This window comes from Primulina eburnea, chromosome 5 (genome assembly GCF_022965805.1).
Source record: "Primulina eburnea isolate SZY01 chromosome 5, ASM2296580v1, whole genome shotgun sequence".
Taxonomy (NCBI): Eukaryota; Viridiplantae; Streptophyta; class Magnoliopsida; order Lamiales; family Gesneriaceae; genus Primulina; species Primulina eburnea.
This window is the reverse complement of record NC_133105.1, coordinates 1,975,334-1,984,392: the sequence shown is the minus strand read 5'-3', so window position 1 is coordinate 1,984,392 and position 9,059 is coordinate 1,975,334. Positions and strand designations below refer to the sequence as shown.

The following is a 9,059-nucleotide window of genomic DNA, read 5'->3' as shown; positions in this document are numbered from 1 at the left end:
CATTAATAGCTTGTTTATCATGTTTAATAAGATTGGCTTGAGCTCGACTCGTTTTCAAGCTCTTAAAACATACACAATTGAGCTCGAGTTTAAGCTTATAAAATAATTTTAAATAACATATAAAAATGTAAATTTTGTGAGTACTAATGTTTTTATTTGTAAACTCAACAAACGAGTCAAGCTCGAGCTTACGAGCCACCTAAACGACCCGAGTTGGAACTCGCGAGTCTATAAACAAATATGTTTGCAAGCTCATCAGCCAAATATCTTGATGCTTGAGCTTGATTTGATCAAATTATCAAGTTTGAAATCAAGCTTGAGCTTGATTTGATAATGATTAACAAACGAACTCAAACGAGCTTTTTATCGAGTTGAAACATCCCTATTTGTACTTCTTGAACCCATAAGAAGACGCCAAACATTTCGAATAAAAAGATGAGACTAAAATTAGGATAATTTTGTAAAATAATATTGATAAATTAAATTATTTTTGTAATGATTTCTTCATGAATATTAAATTTTATAAAATAATTTGATTTATTATATTTGAGGATATTATTTTCTTAAAAAAATTAGTTGATAATATAGGTTGAAAAAGTGTATAATATAATTAAAAAAAATTGTGTTCATTTCATATATAAAAAAGAGGGGATTGGGAATATATTTTTAATATTAAAGTTTGGACATGGCTGAAACGTAGTTTACAGATATTCCGAGGGCAATTAACAAAGAGTTATTCTACATAAACCCCTTGAATCCAGTTTAATGCATGCGGCTCTCTAAGGACTAGTAGTTAAGCCTTTCCATCGGAACACAATGCAAATCGGATACACGCTTCCGGCGCCAAATCTCCAGCTCTTCCAGGACAGACGCGCCGTCTTTCAATGCTCCGGTTCGCCTCTAAACCCTCAGAATCGAGCTCAAAAACAAGAAAATATCACCACAAAGCACCTTCCAAACCTTGAAAAGTTGTTGCAGACGGAGCCTCCAAAGGAACCACCCGACCAAATACCGTTACCGAAAGAACACCACCTAGAAACTCGATCTAAAGGTTTCTTCGAAAGGTTGAATTTGGCCCGAGTTTGGCCGGCAATGAAGGCTGCGGAGGAAATGTCACCGCGTCATTTAAACAGGCTGCGGCGGCTACTTTCCACGTCGCCGGAATATTCTCCTCGGAATATTCTTGGCATCCGGTGGAGGGAGTATCACGGTAGCAATGATTGGACTGGTTTACTCGACCCTCTGGACGAGAATCTCCGGCGAGAAGTAGTCCGGTTCGGGGAGTTTATTCAGGCAGCGTATCATTGCTTTCATTCAAACCCGTCCATGTCAATGGAGGAAGCTCAAAGGCTGCGCCACGTGGCTCTTCCTGATAAATCTTACAAGGTCACGAAGAGCCTATATTCCACCTCTTCGATCGGGTTGCCAACATGGGTCGATGACATGGCCCCGGATCTTGGGTGGATGACCCAACGCTCGAGTTGGGCCGGGTACGTCGCTGTTTGTGATGATCGGAGGGAGATCCAACGGATGGGAAGGAGAGACATCATCATCGCCTTACGTGGGACTGCCACTTGTCTCGAATGGGCCGAAAATATGAGAGATTTATTGGTTCCAATTTCCCAAGAAGAAGAAGAAAATGGAGGATTACCCAAAGTGGAATGCGGGTTCTTGAGCTTATTCAAAACTCGTGGTGCTAATGGTCATATCCCAAGTTTATCTCAATCAGTAGTTGACGAAGTTCAAAGATTAATCCAAAAATATAAAGGTGAAACTCTTAGTATAACAATAACCGGACACAGCCTTGGTGCCGCCCTAGCTTTGTTGGTGGGGGACGAGCTGAGTGCATGCGCACCTAACATGCCTCCAATTGCCGTGTTCTCCTTCGGCGGCCCTCGAGTTGGAAATCGAGCTTTCGCAAATAGACTCAACTCGAGGAACGTTAAGGTCCTAAGGGTCGTGAATTCTCAGGACGTGATCACACGAGTTCCTGGCATGTTTGTGAGCGAAGAACTCGACAACAAATTGAGATGTTCCGGAGCCAAAAAGTTTCTAGATGCACTCGACAAAAGTATGCCGTGGGCGTACGCACACGTCGGGACGGAACTCCGAGTCGATACCAAGATGTCTCCGTATTTAGAGCCCCATGCAGATGCAGCTTGTTGCCATGATTTGGAAGCTTACTTGCACTTGGTGGATGGGTTTTTGGCATCAAATTGCCCCTTTAGGGCAAATGCAAAGAGAAGTTTATTGAAGTTGCTCAACGAACAAAAATCAAACGTGAAAAGATTGTACACAAGCAAGGCGAAGGGCTTGATCTTGAATCCTGAAATACATAATCTGTCGGCAATACCAAGTTGTTTGCCCAGTCCATCTGGATATTATAATAATAATAAGAGAGAAAAGATTGGATTTTGAAATATTGAAATAGCAAAATCCATTCGTATTAATGCATTTGAGTCAATATCAATCCCCACCATTTGTTGTTTCCTTGCGATCACTTACATTTTTGGTAAAATGCATTTGAATCCCTATGATATTTGTAAGTAGTTATATTTTTTTCTTTTTTTATTTTCTTGCTTATTTTTAAAAATTTTGTTGCTTTTTTGGTCACATGGTACATCATAGTACGTAATTAAAAAGGTGAAATCATAATTTATCTCTGAATTATAATTTCAATCACAAACTTAATCCATCAAAATATATATATATATATATATATATATATATATATATATATATATATATATATATCCATTATAGCTCAATGTCCTATCAAAATTATCTTACCCAATCCATCCCTCAAAATTTAAACTTGTTCATGGTATAAAGAATTATTACAAATTAATTTTGTTTTAATGTTTGGTTATCATTTTAGAACTACCAAGAACAAACCCATGCAACATGTCAAATGTTTCGTCGTCATTTTAGAACTTCGAACCTCCAAATATCATTCGTCTTGCCAAGAATTTCTCTGCATCTCAAACCCCGCTTCTATGGAAGAATTCAAAGCGCATATGCCGCTTCAAACCAACAAGAACTTCCCTCCGAATCCGATTCTTTCACGATCCAATTTCAATCCTCATCACCGCCACTTTATGGTGAGCTAAACCATTGTGCATTTGAGTCTAACCAAATAATCGCGTTTAACAAAATGATTAGCTCTTATATTCAGTATGGGGACTTGGATTCAGCAATGAAAGTTTTTCTGAGCATGAAAATGAGAACCACGGTCACCTGGAATTCAATTCTAGCGGGGTTTTCGAAAAGGCCGGGGATGTTGAAAGAAGCCCAACAACTGTTTGATGAAATCCCCGCGCCAGATACTGTATCGTACAATATCATGTTGGCATGTTATTTAAAAAATTCCGACGTGGAGGAAGCAAAGGGTTTCTTTGATCGAATGCTGGTTAAAGACATTGCGTCTTGGAATACCATGATTTCAGGGTTGTCGCAACATGGGAGGATGAATGAAGCTAAGGAGTTGTTTTCCGCTATGCCAAAGAGGAATCTTGTGACATGGAATGCAATGATTTCAGGATATATAGAAACTGGGGATTTGGAATCAGCATTAGCGTTGTTTGGAAAGGCTCCTGTTAAAGGTGTCATTGCTTGGACTGCTATAATTACTGGATATATGAGAAGTGGGAGAGTTGAGTTGGCAGAAAAGGTGTTTTTCGAAACACCGGACAAGAATCTGGTTACATGGAATGCAATGATGGCAGGTTATGTTGAAAATGGTAGAGGCGAAGATTGTTTGAAAGTTTTCAAGAAAATGTTGGAGTTAAGGATTCGAGCTAATCCATCGAGTTTTAGTACCATTTTGTTGGCGTGTAGTAATTTATCGGTGTTAAAATTTGGGAAACAGGTGCATCAGCTTATGCAGAAGTCCCCTTTGTATTTGGATACAATGGTGGGGACTTCTTTGATTAGCATGTACTGCAAATGTGGGATTTTGAAAGATGCTTGGAAGTTGTTTCAGGAGATGTCGTCTAAAGATTTGGTCACTTGGAATTCTATGATTTCTGGATATGCCCAACATGGGGTCAGTGGGAAGGCTCTATGTTTGTTTGATGAAATGAGAAATACCGGTATAAAACCAGATTGGATCACTTTTGTGGGCATTTTATCCGCATGTAATCACGCGGGATTAGTTGAAGTTGGGATTCGTTATTTTGAGAAAATGCAGAAGGATTACAAAATTGCAGTAAGACCAGACCACTATACTAGCATGATTGATCTTCTTGGTCGGGCCGGTAGGCTGACTGAGGCTGTGGATTTGATCAAGAAAATGCCTTTTGAACCTCATTCTGCTATATTTGGAACCCTTCTAGGTGCATGTAGAATACATAAAAACTCGGAAATTGCCGAGTTTGCTGCCAACAACTTGCTTAGTCTTGATCCTGGGAACCCGGCTGCATATGTTCAACTTGCAAATGTTTATGCTGCGAAAAAGAACTGGGAAAGTGTTTCAAAAGTTCGAAGATGGATGAAGGAAAATAAGGTAATTAAAACACCTGGATACAGCTGGATTGAGGTCAAGAGTGTCGTTCATGAGTTCAGATCAGGAGATAGGCTTCACCCTGAACTGGAACGCATACATGAAAAACTCACCGAACTTGAGAAGAAGATGAAGTTGGCAGGATACGTGCCTGATCTTGAATCTGCTTTGCATGATGTTGGAGAGGAGCAGAAAGAGCAGCTACTTCTGTGGCACAGTGAGAAATTGGCCATTGCCTTTGGGCTAATACAACTACCGTTGGGTACGCCGATTCAAGTATTTAAGAATCTAAGAGTTTGTGGTGACTGCCACGAAGCCACAAAATTTATCTCAGCAATTGAAGGCCGGGAGATCACTGTGAGAGATACAACAAGATTTCACCATTTTCTTGATGGAAAATGCTCTTGCCACGATTATTGGTAACTGGTAAGCCTGAAACAGGACTTCACAAGTCCATGGATGTAACAAAATGCTGATTTGCTATGCATGGATGTTTCAACCCTGTATTCAAAGTTGTCGCAGCTGTATTTAGATAAGCTGCCCTTGGCGTTGATTTTTGTGCATCGATCATTGTAAGCTCATATGTAGTAGTTTACTGGTGAAACGAGGAAGGTTCTCCACTGTTTAATCCCGCTTGTAATGTTAAAATTCTAGGTTTCACCCATCTTGACCAAGCTCTCAGCTAGGACTAGCTTGTCAAACAATTCGATCCATAGCGCTGAAAACAGATAATATACTGGCAATAGATAATTTTGATTTTATTATAATGTTTTATATGCTAGGAAAGGAAGCATGCAATTGATTAACAATATATTTTGATTTGTATTATGTGAAGAGAGTAGTTATTCTGATTTTTTGAGCCTAAAATATATCAAAAGTATATAGTAGCCTATTTCATGACACAGTATATAATGATAATATACGGGTATTTTAATGCAAGCTCCATCACTGCTCATCGTGAATATTTATTTGAATTTTTTTAATTACATTGGGTATAAAACAAAACATTAATCATGTAAAAGTAAGTTTTATGGGTATTGAATTCTAGCGATTTTAAGAAATAATAATAAAATCTATAGGATTGTTTTGGGAGACATGCTCACTAAGAGACAAAATAGGCATAGATTGAGTTAGATTCACTAAAGCGGATAATTCTTGCATCGTAGTTCAACTCACTCAAATTCTCATCCAACGCTGGATTTTTGAATGGTAAACAATATATTTATTTTGATGCATACATTCTGTTGATCGTAAAAATCAGCATTTAATTCGAGCAACAAAACTTGATCAATGTGTTCATTATAGAGGCTCAAATTCGAAATTCGTATGTTCTAGCATTGGTCCAAGCCGAACTAGCTTAGGTAGAATAAAATTGTTTCGAAGATAACACACAAACGGGTTATCCAGCTGCAGCAGAGCACCCACGAGATTTGCACGGATGGTTAATGGAAAGATTTGTGGCCATCTTTCACTTCCATAAGACCTAAACGCTTCTTCTACAGAAATGGTCCTAGATTTTAAGGCCTGTGCAAGTTTCTTGGCGAGTACCACGCTATCTTCTAATGCACAACAGCCACCTTGCCCAAGATTTGGTGTCATTGGATGCCATGCATCGCCAACAAGAACAACATTTCCTACTGAAGCTGGAGGGCTGATTCCAGGCCACAACCAACGATCTACCAGAGGGGTTCGTATGAACATATCATCTGGAGTAGATTTTATGATGTCCAAAAGATCTGAGGACCAGTTTTGGAGTAATTTGTTAGTTTCCTGCCTCAAAATGGAGGGATCGGTTATTTTTGGACCTGTCATTAGGCATTTATAAAAAAATTAAGCATGGGGCTGTGTAGTGTATCGTAGCAAAAAAAGGAAGCTCAACTTCAATCTTGATATGTGGGACTGTATAGTGTATGGTAGCAGGAAAAGGAGGCATGAGTTCAATCTTTAGTGCGTACTGTGTATGCAGATAAGAAATGTTGTTTGAACGACTAAACTCACCCAAATAATGTTGAATTGAACTCTCCAACTAATCATGTATGTGGTTCGGAAAATTACATCTTTAAAATACAAAGCTTACCGTTCTCAATTCAAAGACTACATTCTTTTGAATTGATTTGGTTGGTGCAACAACTAAAACCAAGAATAAGTCAGAATGAAAAGATGAAGGATTTGATAGTTATTGACAAACAAATTACGTAGTTTTCCACGTGGTTATGAATATGTGATGGAGTAGTCCGGGGAAAAAAATAAATGTGTGAAACAAAACTCGCCTACGAAGAAACTGTCATGAGAAGCTATTTCTTCTTCAAGGGTGTGGAGGGAAAATTTAACTAAAAAAACCCAAAACAAAACAGTAATAAGCATAGTAAATGATGGGATAAAATAATCCATGGACTTCGTGGCTTGAACTGACTAATGCCTATGTGAGGTGCACATTTCAAGTCCAGATTGAATGGTCTGTGAACAACTTGAACTAGAAGCAACGGAAATACACGTAACTTGTCCTCTTCGGTAAATTGATTGGTGCCAAAATGAAAAGATTATGGCTATTGGTAGAGACTAGTCACTTGCAGATATGATAATTTTTCTTGTAATTTAATTAGAAACTAGCTCCATTATAAGCGTACCTGGTGAAGGACTGTTAAAGCAGACAAACCAATACACTTTGGTGGAAGAGATAGGTAAATAGCCAGCACGCACGCCTCTGCCATAAACATAACTTACTTTTGACTCCATCGGTTGCCCATCAGGGTAAATTCCAATGCCACGAATAGCACAATGTCCAACGTAACTGGGCTCTGGAAAACCCATCCACTTAGCCACTGGAGATCGTGTTCCATCACACGCAATAACAATCTACAACAAGCTACAACGATCAATGGCCAGTGATAGCAGCACTTACATATAATCCACTAGTCAATGTTATTCTTAGGACCAAAATCAGTATTAAGCATAAATCTTTATCCCATGGCAAATCTAAACACATCAAGAACGAAGTTTGTCAGTCAACCTACCTTAGCAGATATCTGAGAATCATCCTCGAGTTTCAGCAAGATCTCATCCTTTTCACTTCTTTCCATATTTTTAATCTTAGATGAGAATGAAATAGTATTTGGTGGCAACTGGCTAGCAAGAGTCTCCAAGAGCATTCGTCGTTCTACGGCTCGAACTTCTTGACTGTTTCATGGAAACAGTCAAATGTCATATACATAACTTTTGAGCATCAAACAACCGAAAAGGACATCGAAAAGAGTCACCTTTCGTCCTCATCTTTGAATACTGAAGGATCGCAATTCCCTTCCATCTTCTGATTTCACCACCATCCTGTACAGCTGGCAACATGAAATAGTCCAGGATCGACAATTTACACTAGTTCAGAATTCTGTCTCTGGTCCTCAATAGAAGATCGATAACAACTCGTCTAATAACAATTTCTCAATAAAAAATTTATATAATTTTTTCATGACAGAAATGGGTCAATATGATGCAATTTATCAATGCTAAAAATTGGATAGAATAAACATGAAGTTGAAATGAACACACAGGTCTCTTGAATTTCATAGTGTGACTTATTATCACACCACCGCTACAGGGACCGAAACAAGGAACTTTATGACCCATGGCACATTTTGACCAGTTTTTAACCATGTCAATTATACCTGAACAATCAAATGTAATAAAATCCTTAAACTGAACCTGACCGAATGGAATAAAGAAAGCCAAATGCAATTTTTCAAAGACATAATCGTTTATCGAACTTTGCAGATTTTGGGTTTGGGCAACCCCTTGATTACAGGATGAAGGGCCAAAGGCTGGATATTGAGAGGCATAACCAGTGTTTGAAATATATATCCAGGTCAAAACAAGAAATTCAGTCGCTTACATAGTGTCCTAAAGCTAGAGTGTTTTCAAAATGTATCACACCCTTTATTGATAATATTTATGTAAGGCAAAGTTCGCAATCCATTGGCCGAAACCATGAACCTACTGCATACCCTTGAACGTCAAGATATTGGCTTCGCAGCTGGCTTCCCACCCCTAGAGCATCCAACACTTTCCATCCATTTTTGAAAAGCGTAATCGATGTTCCTCCAGTCCTCAGAGACTCAGCCTGCTCCAGCACCACCGACCCAATCCCCACCCTATCATTATCCATTCAACCGACAAAACAAACAAAAATTGAATTTAAAACTCCTTAGTAAAAAGAAAAAAAAAAACTCTAACTCCAAAATCAAGTAGAATCAGCGGTAATTGGAAGAACTTTTAACCTTTGTAGCGAAACAGCAGTAGCAAGCCCAGAAATTCCAGCCCCCACGATGACTATGTCTTCCTTTCTACTTACACCACCAGCTTCAGCATCCGCCATGGACCCGATTATTCTCCTTATTTTGGTGAGGTGGATTGCCTCTGGCCGCGATGAAGGCAAGCTAGACGGCCATCTCGGAGGCATTAATACGACACTCGCCATGGATAACTTTGCTTTGCTTGTTTTGATGATCGTTTGGAGCTTGTGGATATTGCATGAGTGGTATTATCTTATATTTTGAAGGAAATTTAT

At 38.9% G+C, this 9,059-nt stretch overlaps 2 protein-coding genes and 1 pseudogene across 2 annotated transcripts; 2 read left to right on the top strand and 1 right to left on the bottom strand.

Annotated features, from left to right (window-relative positions):
• Window positions 1–785: 785 nt before the first annotated feature.
• Window positions 786–2,450, top strand: LOC140831575 (phospholipase A1-Ibeta2, chloroplastic-like). The gene has a single exon (XM_073195316.1). The coding sequence runs from the start codon at window positions 817–819 to the stop codon at window positions 2,416–2,418; it is 1,602 nt and encodes a 533-aa protein (XP_073051417.1). The 5' UTR covers window positions 786–816; the 3' UTR covers window positions 2,419–2,450.
• Window positions 2,451–2,866: 416 nt separating this feature from the next.
• Window positions 2,867–5,276, top strand: LOC140832180 (pentatricopeptide repeat-containing protein At4g16835, mitochondrial). Its single transcript, XM_073196047.1, has one exon. It carries the CDS (start codon window positions 2,912–2,914, stop codon window positions 4,922–4,924), a length of 2,013 nt encoding a protein of 670 aa, XP_073052148.1. The 5' UTR covers window positions 2,867–2,911; the 3' UTR covers window positions 4,925–5,276.
• A 424-nt stretch (window positions 5,277–5,700) lies between these two features.
• LOC140832179 (monooxygenase 2-like) lies at window positions 5,701–9,044 on the bottom strand (annotated as a pseudogene).
• Between the last annotated feature and the right edge of the window lie 15 nt (window positions 9,045–9,059).

Bases quoted from the DNA above. Each gene is read 5' to 3' on its own strand.
- LOC140831575 (XM_073195316.1), top strand. From the start codon at position 817: ATGCAAATCGGATACACGCTTCCGGCGCCAAATCTCCAGCTCTTCCAG.
- LOC140832180 (XM_073196047.1), top strand. From the start codon at position 2,912: ATGTTTCGTCGTCATTTTAGAACTTCGAACCTCCAAATATCATTCGTC.